This window comes from Staurois parvus, unplaced genomic scaffold (assembly GCF_062004578.1).
Source record: "Staurois parvus isolate SC_StPar_1 unplaced genomic scaffold, SC_StPar_1.0 ptg000094l, whole genome shotgun sequence".
NCBI classification, from domain to species: domain Eukaryota; kingdom Metazoa; phylum Chordata; class Amphibia; order Anura; family Ranidae; genus Staurois; species Staurois parvus.
This window is the reverse complement of record NW_028317890.1, coordinates 1,368,705-1,390,952: the sequence shown is the minus strand read 5'-3', so window position 1 is coordinate 1,390,952 and position 22,248 is coordinate 1,368,705. Positions and strand designations below refer to the sequence as shown.

The 22,248-nt window shown below is 38.7% G+C and overlaps 1 protein-coding gene across 2 annotated transcripts in view; it reads left to right on the top strand.

Moving 5' to 3' along the window:
• MICU1 (mitochondrial calcium uptake 1) overlaps positions 1–21,187 on the top strand; it is a 331,092-nt gene extending 309,905 nt beyond the window's left edge. For both annotated transcript variants that reach the window (XM_089670730.1, XM_089670729.1), the window contains exons 11-12: positions 179–268; positions 19,675–21,187. In XM_089670730.1, coding sequence (XP_089526856.1) covers positions 179–268; positions 19,675–19,835 — 251 coding nt within the window. In that variant the 3' untranslated portion in view covers positions 19,836–21,187. The remainder of the gene's footprint in view (positions 1–178; positions 269–19,674) is intronic.
• Positions 21,188–22,248: the final 1,061 nt, after the last annotated feature.

The following is a 22,248-nucleotide window of genomic DNA, read 5'->3' as shown; positions in this document are numbered from 1 at the left end:
TATATAATAGGTTTTTTTTTCTCTGAAATATTGGGTGCTTTAAATATAAAAGGAAAATGTTTAGCATAATCATAACCAGCTGCACATTGTCAGGAGTCAAGGCAATGAGTAATAGATACCCCTGGGAATTATAATAAGACGAACTTATAACTCTTGTTCTTTGTTGTTCTTTCCCTAGTTACAATGCAGCAAGTTGCTAGGACAGTGGCCAAAGTGGAGCTCTCTGACCATGTCTGCGATGTAGTCTTTGCCCTTTTTGACTGTGACGGTGAGTTTGTATGATGATGAATGTCTTATATTCATTAAGTTTTATTTCCTAGTTTCTTTACTTTTTTTTTTACCCCAGGGAAATTTATAATACGCTAACTGCCCTGCAGAGGAATTAAATACAAATTCACATTCAAGACCTTTTGATTGCACAGCCTCAATTTTAAAAAAGTTGTGATGCTGTGTAAATTCTACATGAAAACAGAATGCAATCATTTGAAAATCTCACAAACCCATATTTTATTAACAAAAGAAAATATAAAACACATGAAATGTTTAAACTGAGAAAATTTACCATTTTAAGAAAAAAATAAGGTCATTTTGAAATTGATGGCAGCAGCAAAGTTGCTCAAAAAAGTTGAGACAAGGCAATGTTTACCACGGTGTAGCATCCCCTCTTCTTTTAATAACATTCTGTAAATGTCTGAGAACTGAGAAAACCAGTTGCTGGAGTTTTGGGAGGAATAGTGTCCCATTCTTGCCTGATATAGAATTCTAACTGCTCAACAGTCATTGGTCATCTTTGTAGTATTTTTCGATTCAAGGTATGCCAAATATTTTTAGTTGGTGAAAGGTCTGGACTGCAGGTAGGCCAGTTAAGCACCTGGACTCTTCTACTGAGAAGCCATGCTGTTGTCATATACTGTATGCAGTATGCGGTTTAAAATTGTCCTGCTAAAATATGCAAGGTCGCCTCTGAAAAACTCATCATCTAGGTGGGAGCATACGCTGCTCTAAACCCCAGATATATCTTTCAGCTATGTTGCTGCCTTTCCAGATTTGCAGGCTGGCTATTCCATTCGCATTAATGCACCCACATACCATAAGAGATGCAGGCTTATGGACTGAGCACTGATAACAAACCAGAAGGTCCCTGTATTCTTTAGTCTGGAGGACGCGGTGCCCATGTTTGCCAAAAAGAATGTCAAATTTCAATTTGTCTGACCACAGAACAATTTTCCACTTTGCAACAGGCCATTTTAAAGGAGCTTTGGCCCAGAGATGATGGCGGCGTTTCTGGATCATGTTCAGATATGGCTGCTTCTTTGCATGATAGAGCTTTATCTTGTGTTTTTGAATGGCACAGCAAACTGTGTTCACAGACTGTGATTTTTGGAAGTATTCCTAACCCCATGCAGTGATGTTCATCACAGAATCAATCCTGTTTTTAATGCAGTGCCATCTGAGAGCCCAAAGATCATAATATTGCATTACTGTCTTGTCCCTTTCTCGAGATACTCTGAATCTTTTAATTATATGATGCACTGTTGATAGTTAGTCTTTGCAATTTTATGCTGAGGAACATTATTCTGAATTTGTTCGACAATTTTTAGACGCAGCTTTTTACAGATTGGTAAACCTCTGCTCATCTTTACTTCTGAGAAACTCCGACTCTCAAAGATGCCCTTTCTAGACCCAGTCATGTTACTGAACTGTTGCCAATTAATCTAATTAGTTGCAAAATGTTCTTCCAGCTGTTCCTTGTTAGTACCTCTTACTTTGCAAGCTTTTTGTTGTCCTGCCCCAACTTTTTTGAGACGTGTTGCTATGATTGATTTCAAAATACCTTATTTTTTTCTTAAAATGGTATGTTTTCTCGGTTTAAACATTTGATATGTTTTCTATTTTCTGCTGTGAATAAATATGGATTGAGATTTAAAATCATTGCATTCTGTGTTTCTGTAGATTTTACACAGCATCCCAACTTTTTTGGAATTGGGGTTGTAACATCCTGTGCCTTTGAAAAGTTATTTTTATGGCAATCTCAGCTCATTCCTTTAAATGTTGTTCTATTTAATGTCCAAAATATCTTGGTAGTTTCCTAACCAAGCATGCCATACCCAAAGCATAGTTTGATCTTCCATGCTCTGTCTCATTTTTAAAAAATATGTGGTCATATTTACTGTAAATGTAAGATATTACAAACTGTTGCAGAACGCACAAGTTTAGTTTTGTTTAAACATAAAAGAAAGAAGAAATACAATTTTAGGCAGGATAATTTAATCTTGTGCCACTAATATATTTTTTATCTTAATTTAAATATTCATCCCAAAATAATTTTTCAGTAGCTTTGTGCATCCCAACTGTATTGGTGACTTTAAGCACCCATTGTCTTAGATGACTTGGATATGTGATAAAGATGGAGGCGGAAGATGGAAAGACCAAGGAGGAGTTAGATAACTAATGTGGAAAAGGAAGCTGGAGAATGAAAGCAATGGACAGGGTAGACTAGGCTAAAAATGTGCATGAGACAAGTGCACTTTTAAAGACTGTAGCTCTAAGGCCAGGGGTGTGGGTTTTCTGTAAAAGTCAGAAAATGTATCTAATGCCGCTTTTGAATCTTTCATGAATGTGTAAATGTGATTTTCTAAAGTTTATATTCATATATTTTCTTGCTTTATTGTACAGCTATCATCAACTCATTACATCTCTCTTAAAGTTGTTGCTCAAGCGGCCTACGCACTGTAATCAGTTTGTTACCTACTTAATAAATGGTCTTTGCAAAGAGGCATGGATGTCAAGAGTGGTGCCCATGGAGGTTTGACCATAGAACTACATGTTCCCTGATGTCCATACTTAGGAACTTTTATGAATCAGAATTCCGTAGAATACGGGATGGAATTGAGGGCAGAGTTCTGCGTGGGGCTAATAGTGGCACACTATGTGCACCTCAGCGAATTGTGGTTGTGGCAAAGTTGTGCTAATAATGGAAGGGGGAGTGCAGAGATCAGGAGTCAGTGATCACATGAACAGTAGTAAACAAGATGTCACTTCCTGACATCATTGTTTACTACTAGTGAATTCAGTAAATGATCACCGAGGTCACATTGTACAAGGCTATTCACAACAGCCTTGTACCATGTGACAAGCTGTGACCAATCATAGCTCTCACAGTATTTCTCAATGGCTTCAGGAATGCAGCCAGAGAGAAATAGAAATTATTGCTTTTACAGCCTTAATTGGTGTAAAAGCAATCACTGTAAAAAAAAAAAAATAAAATCTTTATCACCCCCCACAAGTAGTACAGTGTCACTATGGTGACACTGCACTGCTAGGGTGATGTATGTAAAAAAAACAAAAACTATATGTGTGTGTGTGTATGTATGTGTGTATATATATATATATATATATATATATAGTGAGAACTCGCTTCAAATGGTAGAGCTTGGTTAAACGCACACAGCAACTCGCTTTCTTTTTTAAGGCCTTTTTAGCCCACTTTTATTTAAATGAAAGTTCAAAACATCAGAAGTTTCCCAAACAGGGGTATCTATCATCCGAATAAACAAAATTCAGCCTCCTGGCTCTCTCAGATATACACAATCTTCCACTGGCCTTCCTCTTCAGGTTTACGTCTGTCTCCTGCAGACTCTTTCAAAAACATGGCTCTCGCACACAGCTAGTCTCTAGCAGCCCCTTACTGCTATTGGCTTTCACCTCTCCTTGGTGGAGCCCTCCTGACTCTCTCTGCCGGGGTGGAGCCCTCCTGACTCCTGTCTGCCGGGGTGGAGCCCAGAACCCTGGTCCTGACTCTATGAAAAGGCCTGCACACACCTGTGCAATCAGTCTCATGGCCATTCCCAAAACCTGGTCCCAGGATTGGAGATTTCATCCCTCCCAGATCTCTTTGAAATCTCCAGGCTCCAGATCCCAAAACAGACCTTACAAACAAAGGAGGAAAGTGAAAAGCCACTTTCCTCCGTATCAAACACTTACACTGGAGCCCCTCAACCTGCCTTGTTGAGAATCCTGGGTGACAGATCGCCACACTGTCACAATATATATATATATATATATATTTCCTTCTCTTCCCTGCTAGTTCATTTATTCTATGGGGAAAGAAAATACCCTTTACTTCCAGCTATATACAGTAGGAGAGCATGTGACAGCATTGGTGCTTGCTGATTTGCCTTGCACTGTCACATAGGAACAAGGAGACTGCCCTGTGTAGGCTCTGAATAAAAAGCCAACCTTTTCGATTCCCACAGCTGAATGGAATGGCGGGGTAGCAAATGGAAGGTAAGTATTCACTAGGGATAGGAGGAGTAAAGTGAGCTTGTTATTTTGCTCTGTATGGCAAAGTGCTGATTTATTTTAAGGCCTAAAATAAGGTGTTTTTTTTTCATTGTAAGTCTTAAAAAAAAAAGACCTGTTACATTGTTTCTCCAGTCATCACTTGAAATTTTATTCATTACATGCATTATAGTTTTCATGTGGATGTGAATGAAATCAGCGTCCAGACTAGTTCTCAGCTGTCTGCTCTGTGGAGTAAGACTGGTCTTCTATTTCAGTGGTTTTTGCAATATCTCTGATTCAAATCTGGCCTACAGGACTTGTTATATTAACTTATACCTGTAAGACTTCATTTATGTGACTAATTATCATTGCCATATAAACCCTTTAGATCATATGTTCAGTCTGGTAATTGGCCACATGCCTGATATTATATTCCCTTTGACATATGCTCAATGAGCTTTATTAGCAAGTTCTGTAGTTTAACATGCTGGAATTCACAGTTTTCCAGTCCTGTCATCTTAATGATTTTGTTATGTGACACTGACATACAGCAAAGCTCTGATTGTGAAGAATTGTGACTTGGCCAGTTGTTTGCTGCACTACAGATGCTGGGCCTAGTGAGTGATGTGCTTATATCTCATTTGAGGTGCTGTACTGCATGTAGAATCTAAACACAAATTCAGGAAAAGGTTAGTCTTTCTGCTAGAGAAACATGATGCAGCTAATACCGGCAATGATGGTTCTTTGCGTACATGTGTCAGTTTGGAAATGTAGCTTGGGCAAACATTGTTAGCAATAATGTATGTATGGGCTAAAAAACAAGCAACAGCATAAGTTCTTTCATCAGTCACTGATTGTCCAGGATGATGGAAAGCCCACACATCATATTAGAATATACTTCAACAGTCCTACCATGAGGTTGGTGCAGTGGTAGTCAGGTTCTCATATCCTGAATTGATAAGACATTATCTTTTTTTTGATAGCCACTGTTGCTGAAACTCAAATCTGATGTGCTTTAGGCTAATAAACGTTTTTTGTGTTTGCACTGGCTTTTAAAGAATGTCTGCAATAGAAAAATGTAAGCAACATGCAGTGGAGCATTGTATGCATTTTTCAGCTGGTTCAGATCCCTCTATACATACTGTACATCAGCAGGATGGCAATCCCATAAGGATCGTCTTTGAAGTTCTTTGAAGCATAAGGATTGCGATTTGTAGTTCTCCAGTTGTGGCAAGGAGTTATCCTCAAGGATTTCTACTTCATGGACAAAAATATTTTGTTGAATGGAGTTCTCTTTTAATATGACATACATTGATCAGCCATAACATTATGACCACCCAGCTAATACAGAGTAGGTCCCCCTTTTGACTCCAAAACAGCCCTGATCCATGGAGGCATGGACGCCACTAGAACTCAGAAATTATGCTGCAGAATCGCCACCAAGCCATCAGTGGCAGATCCTTTAGGTTCTGTAAGTTTTGTGAAGTGGGCCTCCATGGATCAGACTTGGTTTTTTTAGCACATTCCACAGATGCTCAATTGGATTGAAATCTGGAGAATTTGGAGGTCAAGCCAACACCTGAAACACACCTTCTTCCATTGCTCCATGGAACAATTCTGATGCTCACATGCCCATTGTTGGTGCTTTTGTCTGTGGACATGGGTCAGTATGGCACCCTGACTAGTCTGCGGCTATGCAGCCCCATATGCAACAAACTGCAATGGACTGCATGTTCTGACACCTTTTTATTAGAAACAACCCTAATGTTTTTCAGCAGTTTAAGCTACAGTACTTTTTCTACTGGATTGGACCACACAGGCCAATCTTCACTCCTCATATGCATCATTGAGTCTTGGCTGCTCATGACCATGTCATCGGTTCACCGGTTCTGCTTCCTTGGACCGCTTTTGGTAGAATCTCACCACTGCAGACCAAGAACATACCACAGGAGCTGCAGTTTTGGAGTAGCTCTGACCCAGTCATCTAGCCATTACAATCTGGCCCTTGTCAAAGTCAATCAAAGCCCATTTTTTCTGCTTTCACTACATCAACTTCAAGGACAACATGTTCACTTGCTGCCTAATATATCCCACTCACTTTCACGTTTCATTGTAACAAGATAATCAATGTTATTCATTTTACCTGTTAGTGGTCATAGAGTTATGGTTTTGTGGGTCCACTATATATTCTACATTTCCAGAAGTACAGCATGCAAATTTTTTATAGATTAATTATTCTGTTAAAAGAAAAATTGTCTACAAAGGACAGTGACACTTTAATGAGGCTAATTACATTTTTAACAGCATGGTATTTACTGCTTCCATTTTCCCAATTCATATAATTTTGATAGTTCATTGCAAATAAATACCTCTTTCTCTTTAGTCAAATGAACCTTAATTGACTAGAGAAAAATGATGCACTCTGTGACTGGGCTTTGACATTAATCTGCATAATAAGATACTAGATGTTGGCAACTTTTATGCACATCACATTTATGATTAATGTGTTAAAAGCGATTCAATTACTTAGTTTTCTTTTTAACGAAACCAACGTTCCTTCTTCTTCTTCTTGAGTTATCAGTACAGTATTGATAGATGCAAGACCCTGCAAAATCAGTCACACAGAGTTGCCCATTGTGTAATATATGGGAAACAAGCCAACAATTAAAGATGATCTATGGTCCAAGCAAGAACATTTCTAATAGCAGAGCTGTTTAGGTCTCTGAATAGTAACAGCCTGAATATCTGGATGCTGGGAAGGCTGCTAACGTGTAGAATAGCTGATTACACAGACTAGATGACCAAAATTAACTTTTATTTATGCCTGGCAATAATGTGACCATTTGGAGTAAGTTGTAGGAGACATCTACCCGCATGAACATCTATGACATGCAGAGGTAGGCATCACACATAATCACTTTTATCAAGCAAATTAGTGACAATTTTAGATGAAAAATAGGGTTCCTCTCAGTTTGTAAAGCCTGCATGACAGTTGTTTTTTTGGGGGTTTTTTTGGGGGGGGGGGTTGTATTTGTTAGCCCCTGTGCCTACAATCCTGGGAAACCAACTGAGATGAATTTTTGTAAGTTTGCAAAAGAAATAACACTGGAAAAAAGACATTTCAAAAAGATGACACAGATTTTCACTTTAAATAGACGGACAATTAAAAAGTAGTCTAAGGCTGGATTTACTCGGTACAATAGCAACCATACAATAGCAGAGGAGAAATTTGATCGAAGCTGCATAATTATTAAAATTCTTTCTCACCGCTTCAATTTCGCATAGCCTTGCTGTGCTACAGAATTGATAAATGTGCGTTTTTGTGCTTTTAACTGTTAATATCACATACACAGTGCGTTTTTTCACGGAAAGGGTTTTGGGTTTCTGTGAAATTTTGTGAGATTTCTTACATTACCAGATTAGTGGGGTCTCAGGCTGTACTCCAAAGAAACCATACTTTCCACAGACTGCACTGATGTTGGCCAAAAAAATTGAGATAGCTGTATGCAGTTTAGAATAAATGAGTCTAGAATAGTTGTATTTTCATTATACACACAGCAGTCCTGGATATGCATCTGGCTCTTGGGGCATGAAAGGATGATTTGCATGGCTCTGTTCACTGTCCTAAAATGAGGTACGGTCCTCTTATTTTTGGGGTATGTGATGCAATGAAAAATGTGAATAAGGCTTTACTGTGCAATGACTCGATTAGAGGTCTTTGATTCCTTTACACCCTTCTCACCATAACTTGTATGGTTAAACTGTCAAATCAGATTTGGTAATGGCTTCAGGATTTCTACTTGTAGGGCATTCAAGGCTGCTGGTGTGCTCTTGGAGGAAACCGTGTTAAAGTGTTGGATTGTACTTTTTTTTTTTTACAGCACACACCATCACAACGCATTGGTGTGAACCGGCCTCATAGTGAAAAGGGCTTTTTGCCTTGTCTTGCACTGAAACTGTGCTTGGAAAGGCTGCCAAGCACAATCCAAACAAGGCTGGTATGAATGAGTGCTAAATCTGTTTTAGGCGTCATGCACACAGGGTGTTAAAAACAACTCTCTTAGAAGCCTTTCTCTTGGCAGCAGCTGTTTTGCAGAAAGTATCTAGCGCTTAAAAGCGTTTAGGCACGTTTACAAGTGTAATTCAGGCCATTTAAATTAATTAATGCTAAAGGCGCCTAGCATTTACATACATCAACTTTTTGTTACTGCAAAAACGCTGCTGCTCCTGGACTCGCTGTCCCTGGGTTTTTTTTTTCTTCCTGTACACGTTCCTGCCACTAAAAGTTCCTAAAAATCGGTGTGTGCATGGACACATAGGATAACATGGAGGACAGTTTACAAGCAGTTAAAAAAACCGCCTGATGCCCCTAAGAGTGGCTGCAAAAACGCCCTGTGTGTATGAGACCTGTTTATTATGTATTATGTATGGCTTGTGCAACTGGCACTACACATGGAATCAGTGGATTTTTACACAAAAACTGCAAAGCAAAACTTAGTGCCCAGAGTTTTCTGTCAAAATTATATTTTAACTTATTTTTTTAAACGTGCATCATATGTCCAGCTGTTCTCTTTATTATAACATGTAATATAAATGTGCAGAAACTAGACTGTAGATTAACACTGCACTTAAAACTGATGTAGGTTTCAGTTCTAGTGAGTTCTCTAAAAATTGATGTATGTTCCTGATGCTACAGTTTAAGGAGCACAAATAGATATTCACCAAGGAATGGAGGTGTAATGTTTTTAGGCTTCTCATTTGTTATATTCAGCCAATTGGCAAATAGTGAGATTTACATTTACCTGCTTGCTATGGGTTAAGATATCTGTTTCTCCCTCTCGTTACATGAAAAGGTTTCTCTGATGAGTGATAAAAGTAAGCATACACTTTTAAACATTCTGACTTGCTGCAGTATGTGAAATACTACTGAAATACAGGCCTTTAGTAGTAGGCTGTATCTGTTTTTCAGCATTTTTCTTTTTATATAATTTTTTTAAAAAGGTATTCCAGGACCGGACTAGACTTTATGTTCAAAATGCTAAAGTAAACTTGTCAGAAACCTTTGAGAATTTCACAGTGAGAAGCAGGGGTGTCACAGCATCCACCATCAATACGTCTCTTTGATGAGCTCTGGCAGAAGAGTGCAGGGAAGGTTAGCAGAAGTACCTTGTGGTGCATGTAACAAGCAAACATGGTATTTTGTTTAACCACTTCAGCCCCATAATATTTTTTCCCCTTTCTGACTAGGCAATTTTTTTGCTATTCAGCACTGTGCTATTTGAACTGGTAATTGCGTGGCCAGGCACCACTGTACCCAAACGAAATGTATGTCCTTTTTTTGCTCAAATAGCGCTTTCATTTTGTGGTATTTGATCACTACTGGGTTTTTTTATTTTTTTTGTGATTTAAACAAAAAAAAAAAAAAAATTTTTCTACTTTCTATTATAAAAAATATCCAATAAACTCAAATTGAGGTATAAATTTTGGCCAAAATGTATTCTGCTATGTGTTTTTGGTATAAAAAAAATCTCAATACTTGTATATTAATTGGTTTGTGTAAAAGTTGTAGCATCTACAAACTATGGCATATCTGTTGGAATTTACACAGCTTTTACTTTCTGATTGTCTGTCACATTTTTTGAGGTGCTAGAATGCCAGGGCAGTACAAACAAAATGACCCCTTCTTGGAAAGTAGACACCACAAGCTATTAGCTGAGCGGCATGTTGAGTCCATGGAAGATTTAATTTTTTGCCTCAAGCTTCTGGAAAAAGATGAACTTTTTTTTTTTACACACAAAGTTGTCACTTAAATTATATATTGCTCACACATGCCATGGATATATGTGGAATTACACCCCAATTCCATTCTGCTGCTTCTCCTGAGTATGGGGATACCACATGTGTGAGACTTTCTGGGAGCCTAGCCATGTACGGGACCTGAAAAGCAATGACCACCATCAGGCTTCCAAAGGGTGCAGTTTCCTCATTACCCATCACAGTTTCAGAGGCTTTGAAATTACAAGATAGAACACCCCCCCTTCTTCCAATGACCCCTTTTATGGGGATACCACATGTGTGAGACTTTCTGGGAGCTTAGCCATGTACGGGACCTGAAAAGCACTGACCCACCATCAGGCTTTCGAAGGGTGTAATTTCCTCATTTCACTTCCTCACTACCTCACTGCCCATCACAGTTTCAGAGGCTTTGAAATGACAGGATAGAACACCCCCCTTCCCCCAATGACCCATTTCCGGGAAAATAGATATTCCAAGCCATTTGCTGAGAGGAATTGTTAAGTCCATGGAAGATTTTATTTTTTTGGAAAATGTTTTTTACACAAAGTTGTCAATTAAATGATATATTGCTCACACATGCCATGGGTATATGTGAAATAACACCCTAAAATACATTCTGCTACTTCTCCCGAATGTGGAGATACCACCTGAGAGACTTTTTGGCAGTTTAGCCACATACAGGCACCCAAAAACCGTTGACCACCTTAAATGATATATTGCTCATACATACCACGGGTATATGTGGAATAACACCCCAAAATACATTCTGCTACTTTTCCCGAATGTGGAGATACCATATGTGAGAGACGTTTTGGCAGTCTAGCCACATACAGGCCCTTAAAATCCATTGACCACCTTCAGGATTTCAAAGGGCAGATTTCCCTAACTACCTATCTCAGTTTCGGAGGCCCTGAAATGCTAGGATAGTACAAACCCCTCCCAAATGACCCCATTTTGGAAAGTAGACACCCCAAGGAATTAAAAAAGAGGCATCGTGAGTATTTTGCAGATATTTTTTCTTACCAAGTTTTGAAAAAGAAAAGAGAAAAATACACTTTTGTTTTCTGTCTTCATTTTCCAAAAACATATGGCAACAAATGAGATCTGCAAAATACTCGCCATGCCTCTTATCAAATACCTTGCAGTGTCTACTTTCCCGAAAGGGGTTATTTGAGGGGTGTTTGTACTATCCTGGCATTTGTTGCTTATTGGATTTTGGGGGCTAGACTTCCAAAAAGAATCTCACATGCGGTATACCCATACTCGAGAGAAGTAGCAGAATGTGTTTTGAGATGTAATTTCATATATACCCATGGCATGTGTGAGCAATATGTCATGTCATCAAGTGACAACTTTGTGTAAAAAAAATTGTCATTTTCCAAAACTTGTGGCAAAAAATAAAATCTTCCATGCTCTCAACTTGCCTCTCAGCAATACCTTGGTGTGTCTACTCTCCAAAAAGGGTTCATTTGAGGGATGTCTGAACTGTCCTGGCATTTTATGCCCAACGTTAGAAGCTGATGCCACACATCACGCATCTTATAACCACCAGATTAAGCCTTTTCTAATCTCTTTTTTTAACATGAAAAATCAGTATTTTTTGCTAGAAAATTACTTTAAATCCCCAAACATAATTTTTTTAAAGCAGAGGCCCTAGAGAATAAAATGGTGAGTGTTGTAATTTTTTTATGTCGCACCGTATTTGCACAGCGTTTTTTTTTTTTCAAATGCTAAATTTTGGGGAAAAATACACTTTTTAGAATTTGAATGTACAACAACAGAATATGTTGCCCAATTGTTTGGTAAAATATAAAAGATGATGTTATGCTGAATAAATAGATACCAAACTCCAAAAATGACATGCTTTAAAATTGCGCACGCCTGTGCAATGGCGACAAACTACATACATTTTTAATATTCATAGACGATGCTTTAAAAGCCTTTACAGATTACCACTTTAGATTTACAGAGGAGGTCTAGTGCTAGAATTATTGCCCTTGATCGGACGTTAACGGTCGTATGCATGGTGCAGTCGCTGTTTACATACCACCACAGGACCGACACTGCCTTTGCCTTTGTGCACAAGCACGGGGGGATGACAGTGCTTTAAGAAAAAAACATTTTTTAATGCTTTTGCTTTATTTTTACACTGTCCCCTTCATTTTTTTAACACAGGGAATGTAAAAATATCCCTTATGATAGCAATAGGCAGCGACAGGTACTCTTTTTTGAGAAATCTGGGGCCTGTTAGTCTCTAGATCTCTCCTCTTTCCTTAAAGCATCTGATCACACTAAGACTAGTGTGATCAGATGCTTTCCCAATTTAAAAATGGCACTGTTTATATGTGGCGAAACCAAAGTGATGAAATGCTTGCGGCTTTCGGTTTCTTAGGCCACAGAGTTGATTGGAGCTGTTCCGGTCTATCGTCAGCAGGCAGAACTGCTGGCTGCATTTTTGGGTTCCCCGATGGGACAGGAGAGCCCAGGAAAGCCGTGGAAGGTGTCCCCTCCCACTGCTTGTAAAAGCAATCCAGTGGCTAATTAGCTGCTAGGATTTCTTTTACATGAAAGCTTTCCAGCCATCATCCTGGTATAACCACTCAAATGTACCAGTACGCCGCTGGTCCTTGTTGGGCATATATGTAATTTTGCTTTTTTTTCATGCAGCCTGTGGGCTGAATGAAAAAAGAGAACCTAACAGATTCCTCCATTCATATCGATCAATGTGGATGAAGAAATCTGCCAGAAAAAGTATGTGGTATGCCCGCCATTAGAATATACCACCCTGCATCCATCCACTTCTAATGTTGGGCATACATGTAATGTTTTGCAGCCATCATCCTGGTATAACCACTCCAAGTCCAGCAACATACCAGTACGTCACTGGTACTTGTTAGGCATAAATGTAAAGTTCTTTTTTCATGTAGCCTGTGAGCTAAATGGGAAAAAAAGACCTAAAAGATTCCTCCATTCACATAGATCGACATGGATGAAGAAATCTCTGCCAAAAAAAGTGCATATACATTCTTTTTTTTTTTTCTTTTTTTGCCAATGAAAAATCTTCTGCAGCGCTGTATGCACTGACGTATATTCTGAATTCTGAGAGCAACACCCTGTTGCTGACAAAATAAACAGATCAGTGCTGCAGCTGATTGGCATTACTGAAAAGCAAAAATGGTTTACAATAAAACACAGTAACAACAGAATATTAACTCAATGAAACAACTTTTTTTCATTGAAATCTGTTTTCAAAAAAATTAAACATATATATGCTGAAGCATGGGAGCGATCCACCTACTGACCACCCCAGACCTCCTTTCTTGGGCATATATATTCTTTTTTTAACTGCGGAGGAGAAATCTCCAGTAGTGCTGCACACACTGACGTATTTATTTTGAGAGCAACACTGCTTTGCAGGAACTCCATTCAGCTGCAGCACCGATCTGTTTATTCTGACAGCAACAAACAACAATGGTTAAAAATATAAGAAAGTAACAATAAGAACATTATCTCAATAAAACAACAAATTTCATTTTTTACTTTTTTTTTTTAGTTTTTTTTTTTTACTTTGTTTTTTAAACTTTTTCTGAACTTGAAGAGAAGCCTCTGATTTTAGGGTCTCTGAAAATGCAATAGACAGTTTCCTGACTAACATCTTTGAGACCCTTGTGTGATAATTGTGAAAATTTGCTCTAGACTGTGTCATGCTGTACCCTATATTAATACTCCACTAGTGTGTGGTAGCAATGGAAGCAGTCATTGATGCAGAGACCAGGTTGGTCAGGACAAGAGGGACAAAAAAAGCAGGTGTCATGTCTTATTCCGTGTCTGCTACAGACATGATATGTTCTTTGGAGTGACCTTTGGATTGGGGTACCAGAGAGGACATCAGGAAAATGCCTCTCATGCAGCTGGCTAACTGCATCTGGATTTCGGGATTGGGCCACAGCACCTTCTGGATACAAACGGTGTGATGATCTCTTCTTGACATTCATACAGTTGCTTTGTAAATTACAAAAGCGTAGGTTTTTTTAAATAAATCTATACTGGACGAGGGTGTGTTTCCCTACGCAGCACCATCTGGCCAATTGATGAATCTAAAATATATAACCTGTATTCAAATATATTAAAATTGTGTGCTCAGCTGTAATTCCTATTGGAGTGGAATGTACTGTGCACAACAATATGACTGGGTACCAATGCAATTATTTACCTTACATCCAAATGGTTAAAAACACCAGACCAAATCAAATACCATACCGTGACGGCATAAAAAGAGACACTGTAGTTTGATCATAAGCCTATCAGCTTGAATATATAAGGTCTATTAAGAAAATGTTTCTTGAGCAATACCAAGGAGTTTGTTAACCCTAAAAATGGGGAGATTATTAAAATAAGAGATTTCTATAATTACAGCACAGAGGGGGTGATGTATGCTTTAAAATACCCATGTCCCCTAATATATGTAGGAAAAACTATTTGCCCCTTTAGGAGACGAGTTCTTGAACATGTGAACGATATTACTCGAAAAAAGGATAGACCAGTAGCAAGACCTGATACAAAAACATGATGGTAAGACTGACCTCTTAAAATTTTGGATTATTGACAAATATAATCTGAGTCCTAGAAAAGGAGACCTAGATAAATGTCTTTTGAAACTTGAAGTAAAATGGATTTTCTGTTTAGGCTCAAGGGCATCTTATGGTTTAAATGAAGGATTTACCTTCCTTCCTTTTATGTGTGATTAGGGATTCTGTGCTTTTTGTTTGATTTTGCTCCATAAATGCTATATAATGGTATGAACTGTAATTTTGGTTCTTAACTAGTGGGGCATTAACAGTGTTTGAGAGCACCAGCAGTGTTTATTTTGTTGTGGACTGATGTGCTGCTGTTTTTTGTCCATAAGATGGTGTCTGTTGAGGTACTGAGCATATGCAGGTTTTGTCCACAAGATGGTGTCTGTTGAGGAACTGAGCATGTGCGGGGGCCATTTTGATTGCCATGTCTATATATAGAGGTTAAACAAACAATAGGTGCCATTTTGCTACCATGTGCAGCTAAGCACAACTTCCAGCCACTATGTGAGCTATTTTAATTCTTTATACTCCTGACGAAGCTCTGTTTTCTGGAGCAAAACATGTAGAGTTTCTTATTTTTCTTTGGGTCTGTCTTTGGGGGCACTTTTTGAATGCACATGGTATTCACTCTTCTCCCCCCTTTTTTTTGGAGAGGTCTGTACTGCATTTTACAGTGCATCATTTGCATTCCTCAAGACAGTGAGGTATTTTTGGTGGATATGGTGATGTATGGGGCTTATCCATGAGAGGCTGACATTTAAGCCCGTGGATGAGTGTACCCGTATTACATATCTGTAGCAAGATAGATTATACTATCTAATTAGTTTTGTCCATGGGGTAACTCCATTTCCTTAACAGAAATTTATATATTCAAGCTGACAGGCTTATGATCAAACTACAGTGTCTCTTTTTATACCGTCACTTCATCTAAAACGGTATGGTATTTGATTTGGTCTGGTGTTATTAACCATTTGGATGTAAGGTAAATAATTGCAGTCATATTGTTGTGCACAGTATATTCCACTCTAATAGGCATTAATTACAGCTGAGCATAAATTTTTTTATATATTTGAATAAAGGTTATATATTTTATATTAATTAATGGCCAGATGGTACTGCGTAGGGAAAAGCACCCTTGTCCAGTATAGATTTGTTATTTGCCAAAGATGATGATTTACAATTATGGCTTAGTTCAATAATTTTTTTTAATAAATAGACACCTTTAAGTCCTAGCAATTAGGTCGCACAGTACCACAGGAGCCAATTCCAAGATTGTATAACTGTCTAAATAGTGCCATAAAAGATTGCCACATATAAGTGGTACCCCTTGAGGAACAAAGACAAAATCAAGTCATCATAACCCCAGATCTGGCATGCTTGCTGGGGGGTAGTGTTTGAATGCAAGGCAGCCAGTAAAATGAATGAATGGTTTATGAGGGGCCAAATTTTGTAGAGCCGGTCATGTTCAGGGTCACCCCGAGGATGACAGAGTGTGTTATCACTGAAATACATGAAGCGTATTGTCATCTCATACCTGTTCCTGGTGCACAGTAGAGAACATAGGCATATGATGAATTGGGTCTGTGGACCAATATGACCACAACTCATTCTTTTTTGTACTGCTCTTGTTGAGGGTTAGGCAAAAAAAGTTTTAAATTCAGAAACAGTGATCGGTTTCCATGTGAATGGTCTGAAAAGCGCTGAGTTTGAGTTGGCGTTGAAATATTGTGCGTATAAATTGCTTTGGCCTACAAACAAATTATACAAATCTTCTGTGAAAAACAGCTCAAAAAATAAAGGGAAGTAGTTAAATTTGCTGTTTTCATCTGAATTCCAGGTTGGGCAGTGAATGGGGGAAGTACGCATGCTGCAGGATCTGTGGGCTGCCAATCAGGGTTTGCAAGCACATCCGGAAGGACACTATGGGCTCTACAAGCCTGTTGTGTTCGAATTCTTGGTGACTGCAGGGCGCTAATTGTGCTAGCCACCGCACCAGCTTGTACTGCACTTATGGGACTGCAGTGTAAAATATCCTGATATGTAAAATATCAGGATGTACTAGGTCGCTGGTGCTTGCCAGTTCACCAAAAGGCAGTGCAGCACTAGTAACTGGCTCCCTGCTGCATATGAGACAAGTCATCCATTCTTAGCACTTGAGCTACAGGTTCGTATTCTGAGGTGGATTCTGTCAGAGAGGCTTCCCCTGCGCTTTCTTCTGACATGCTCAGAATCCTGTAGGATACTAGTGTACCTCTTTTGGGACATTTTGGGAACTAAATTTACAGGTACCTAGTTTGACTCACAGGAAAAAGAGCTCCTGGCCGTCAGGGACTGCAGGTAAAAAAAATGTGCATTTACTTTTATTTTGTTTTTGGAGCCTGTAAAGCATTGAACCAGGGATCAGAAGATCGCTGGTACAATGCAGGAGTCCTGCAGACCTGTCAGTGTATCTGTTTGCTCGTACCTCGCTCAACAGCGCCGTGGTAGTTCATTGAAAATTACAAGCCAGCAGCTGCAGAGGCTGTCAGAACTTGTAGTTTCTCATCCACAAAATACTGTAAATGAGTGACGTAATCAGGCAGGGAGAGCTCTGGATGGCCACCTTTTTTTGTTTAAATTGTGACAGCTAGTGAGGGGAGAAGATACACCTCTAGATTTTAAAACGGAGGAGCTGGGGGCTGAATATGGGTGTAACATGTTACGAAAGGTGAACTTGTCCTTTAAGCTGCAAAAGGCAGCTGGACTAGGGGGTGTACATATATTGCGGCAGTAATCCTCTCTTGTGTTCAGTGGTGGTACTTCCCACCAAACACAGTTCAAGTGAGTGGGGCCACACCACAACAGGCTGGCAACCACTTGTAATGCATGCAGATGCAGCATGGTGGTGTGGCAGTGGGGAGGCGGCATATCGCTTTCTTGCTACCTGTCAAACACCACTGAAACCGATCCACCAATGGATCACTTTTCAGAAGTGCTAAAAACACTGCTGCATGTGTAAACCTAGCCTAAAAACCTCAGGAAGAAGGTTGTGGATGTCGATGAGTCAGAAATGGGATTTAAAATATCACCAAATTTTTTTAAATCAATCATTTTAGGGTAAGGAAAATAATACACAAGATATTACTGTAACCACTTTCCATCCGCCTGGATTGTACTGCAAGATGGGTGAGAGCGACATTCCTGTACGTTGCTGTGGCTGTACCAGCACTGGAGGGGGACTCAACTGGTAGAGTTCAAATGACTTCTATTCTGTCTAGGACTGGTATGACCAGCAAATTAAACCCAAGAGTTGACTTCCAAGCGAAGTCTCCAATAACCCCAAAATGTGATTGCGATATCTGCCGATAACACTTGCAGCAGTCTATGTCAAAGTGCATGCATATACGTAAAATCAGAAAGACTACACCAATTTACCCTGCATTGGAGGTCTGGCAGGAAAAATCCTCTGTTATCCAAAAAGAACATTAGAGCGAGACTAAAGTATGCCATTGAACATATAGGCAAAGATCAAGCCTTCTAGAACAATGTGTTGTGGCTTGATAAATCAAGGGTAGAGTTTTTTTGGCTTCAGTGACAGTGGACATGTTTGGTGCAAACCAAAGACAACATTTTAAGATATTACTGTAACCACTTTCTGTCCACCTGGATTGTACCCATCTTGGGTGAGAGCTACAGGCACAGTGACATTCCTGTACGTTGCTGTGGCTGTACCAGCACTGGAGGGGGACTCAACATGGCTCTCAGCAAATTCCTTGTTGTCTACTTTCCAAAAAAGGGTCATTTGGGGGGGGGGGTTTACTGCCCTGGCATTTTAGCATCTCAAGAAGTGTGATAGGTTGTCGGAAAGTAAAAGCTGCATAAATTCCAATATACAATATCTCACAGAAGTGAGTACACCCCTCACATTTTTGTAAATATTTTATTCTATCTTTTCATGTGACAACACTGAAGAAATGACACTTTGCTACAATGTAAAGTAGTGAGTGTACAGCTTGTATAACAGTGTAAATTTGCTGTTCCCTCAAACTAACTCAACACACAGCCATTAATGTCTAAACCGCTGGCAACAAAAGTGAGTACACCCCTAAGTGAAAATGTCCAAATTGGGCCCAAAGTGTCAATATTTTGTGCGGCCACCATTATTTTCCAGCACTGCCTTAACCCCATTGGGCATGGAGTTCACCAGAGCTTCACAGGTTGCCACTGTACCAAATTTCACATCGTTAATTTTAGAGGCTAGTGGATAGTTATGCAAAACGCCTAAATGAAGTCATTTTTGGGGAAATACCAGCTTCTGAGGCTAAAGGTGTATTTACGTTTTCCACAGTACACCATTACAATAATTGCTATTCTTGTTGAATAAATGTTTTAAAAAGCAAATTTTCCTTTATCTTTAGGCACCATTTAAAGAAGATCTAATGTTTGCTTGTGCAAAGACCAGGGCAATTAGTAGTAGAGGCAAAGTCAATTCATTATATCCAACACTGACCAACTGGAAACCCTTGGGCATTCAACTCTGATGGTAGCTCTGATGTGTTTTTTTGCCATTTGGGGTCTTTTTCATCAGAATACAATCACAGAAGTGCCTTGCTCAGCTCTGCTGATGAATTGGATGGATAATATTTAAGTCACTATAAATTGATTTCTAAAGATAGTCAAGTGAGTCACAAGAATTACTGAGAACATAAAAGGATCACAGAGCAAAAAAAATCAATGAAAAGCTATTATAATTTATGTAAAGGGACTAATGTGACTGTTTTTCTTGTACTTAACAATAAAAAAAATAATGTGCTTGTATGTATGCTTCCCATGTGTAAATATTTCATTTGTTTACTAGGACTCTGGATGGACTAAATGTCTCAGCATTCCAGTAGCTGGTAGTACATTTTGGGATATGTAGCATGGATCTGTTGGTTGCATTCTGAAGCAATAGTAATATAAAATAAAAGATGTACTGGCAGAATACAGCCTGGCTTTGTTTAACATAAAATGATCTTTCTTTAATATTTTGTGGCAGGGAATGGAGAATTGAGCAATAAAGAGTTTATTGCTATCATGAAGCAGCGTTTGATGAGAGGACTGGAGAAGCCAAAAGACATGGGATTCCATCGCCTTGTAAGAGCTATGTGGAAGTGTGCCCAGGAGACAGCCTGGGACTTCTCTTTACCTAAAGCGTAAGAAGAAAGGAACCTCACTGGGATTCCAAAGACAATACAGACTCTGCAATCTGAGAATGTAAAGGGGTTTGGTCCTGAGGCAAAAAGTCAGCTTGACCATCACACATTTATCCACCTCTATCCTGCATATATTTTATTTAAAAAACACACAAAATGCAATACAATTACATTAATAAGGACCATTTATACATTACTATTATGCTTTTAGTACCCATAAACACTACATTATGCCTGCTTGTTAGGACATAAGTCATCACCAGAATGATTCTTCATATTCTTGACATACTTATATAGTACATATTACAACAGAATGTGAATGTGAACCGTGTCCCTTCACAATTAATACCTGAAATGGATTGAATTCCTACTTGCTGTTTACATGTTTACATTTTAGTGGTGTCCTAAGCTTATGTTTTACAGCCATTCTTAACTCATGCCATTCATTTTTCAGACAGACACATTCATGTCAGGCCAAACCAGTAACACTCGTTGCCTACATATGTATCTGAACCACATACATAAAATGTATACAGATTAAATATGCTTATGATGGCAGTCAGATCCCTCTGTACATTCAGTCCTGAAGGTGCTGCCTAACTGGACTGAACTGGAGAGAAGTGCTTGAAATGGGAAGAGGTTGGAGATTCCTGTACATCCCGTATAAAAGCTACGTGTGCTGATATGTTGATCTTCACTCCACTGAATTATTAAAAGTCTTTGGTATGTCTTAGCTTTGTTCACTTTCATTTTATACGTCCTAGTGACTTATAAAAAAAAAATTACAATTATACAGTTACCAAAGAGTGACAACATATTTTGTGTTTCTTTCTTGAATATTTAATTTGTGCAAAATCCTGTCTCCAATGTGTAACAAGGGCACTAGTCATCAGATTAGTTTATTATTGATAATGTCAACCTCAAGGTCCCATCAATAAAATGTTCCAGTCTTAGGTGAAAACTATTTACAGCACACACACATTTACTGAATAAGATCATTGAACTAGTGTTAATATTTCAATTCATTTTAAGATGCAGATACATATATTACTACATAATTCACACCAATAAACACTAACATAAAAGGGTAGAACTGATTTTAGTTTAACTTATGTACAGGTTTAACAGAACTATTTCCACTGAACATGCCAATAAATGTGCATGGAATTTGTCTGACACCTATTGGATAATTATGGTACTGTTAGGGAACTATGCTCTGTTTAGCCATATAATTGAACTGAACATTGGAAGTGCTATTAAGGGATTTTAGGTTTGATTTGGTGAGAAGGGATCTAACATTATGCAATTGTAAATAAGCAATAAAATATGTTTTGTTGAAATAGGTGTGTGACTAAAGATGGTTGGTGTATTGTCTTTTTAATGTGTGAATTGTTTCATTTCTTTAGATTGTATGATTATGTTTTAGCCTGTGTAATGTATCATAGAACAATATGTAAGGCGCTGAGCAAACTGTTGGCGCTATATAAATCCTGTATAATAATAATAATGTATAGTTTAGAAACTCAAGGCAGAAGATCAAACTTTATTTTTACTGGTCTGAATACAATAATCTGAAATCTGGTTGCCCAGCTGAAACATGTATATAGTGCCCACAATAACTGATCTAAAGTTTTGAATAGTGTAATGGAGTTAGAACCCATGTCATGTTTTATTGCTGTTTATGTCCCCTCTAGGATGCTTGTCTCCCTCTTTATTTACCCTAGTAATGGCACCAGGACTGAAAATGAGGACCACCAGAACAGGGATAGGCAGAAAATCTTCCAGTGGACACAATAGTTCTGTTGACAGCTAAAGGAGGATTTTTGTCATGTTGGAGGCAAGAGTTGCGTATTTTGTAAGCTAAAATAAAGACAGGTCCATCTAATGCAATCTACACTCACCAGACACTTTCTGAGGTACACCTGTTCAATTGCTTAGTAACACAAATTGTTAATCAGCCAATCACATGGCAGAAACTCAGTGCATTTAAGCATCAAGACATGGTGAGGACGACTTGCTGAAGTTCAAACCAAACATCAGAATGGGGAAGAAAGGGTATTTAAGTGACTTTGAACGTGGCATGGTTGTTGGCGCCAAACAGGCTGGTCTGAGTATTTAAAAAACTGCTGATCTAATGGGATTTTCACACACAACCATCTCTAAGGTTTGCAGAGAATAGTCTGAAAAAGAGAAAATATCCAGTGAGCTGCAGTTGTGTGGACGAAAATGCCTTATTGATGTCAGAGGAGCATGGGCATTCAATTTCAGCTGCGACATTCAAATGGAAGGGTCAGAATTTGGCATAAACAACATGAAAGCATGAAATCCTGCTTTGTATCAAAGGTTGAGGCTGGTGTTGGTGGTGTGGGGGATATTTTCTTGGCACAAGCAAGGTGTACCTAATAAAGTGGCTGGTG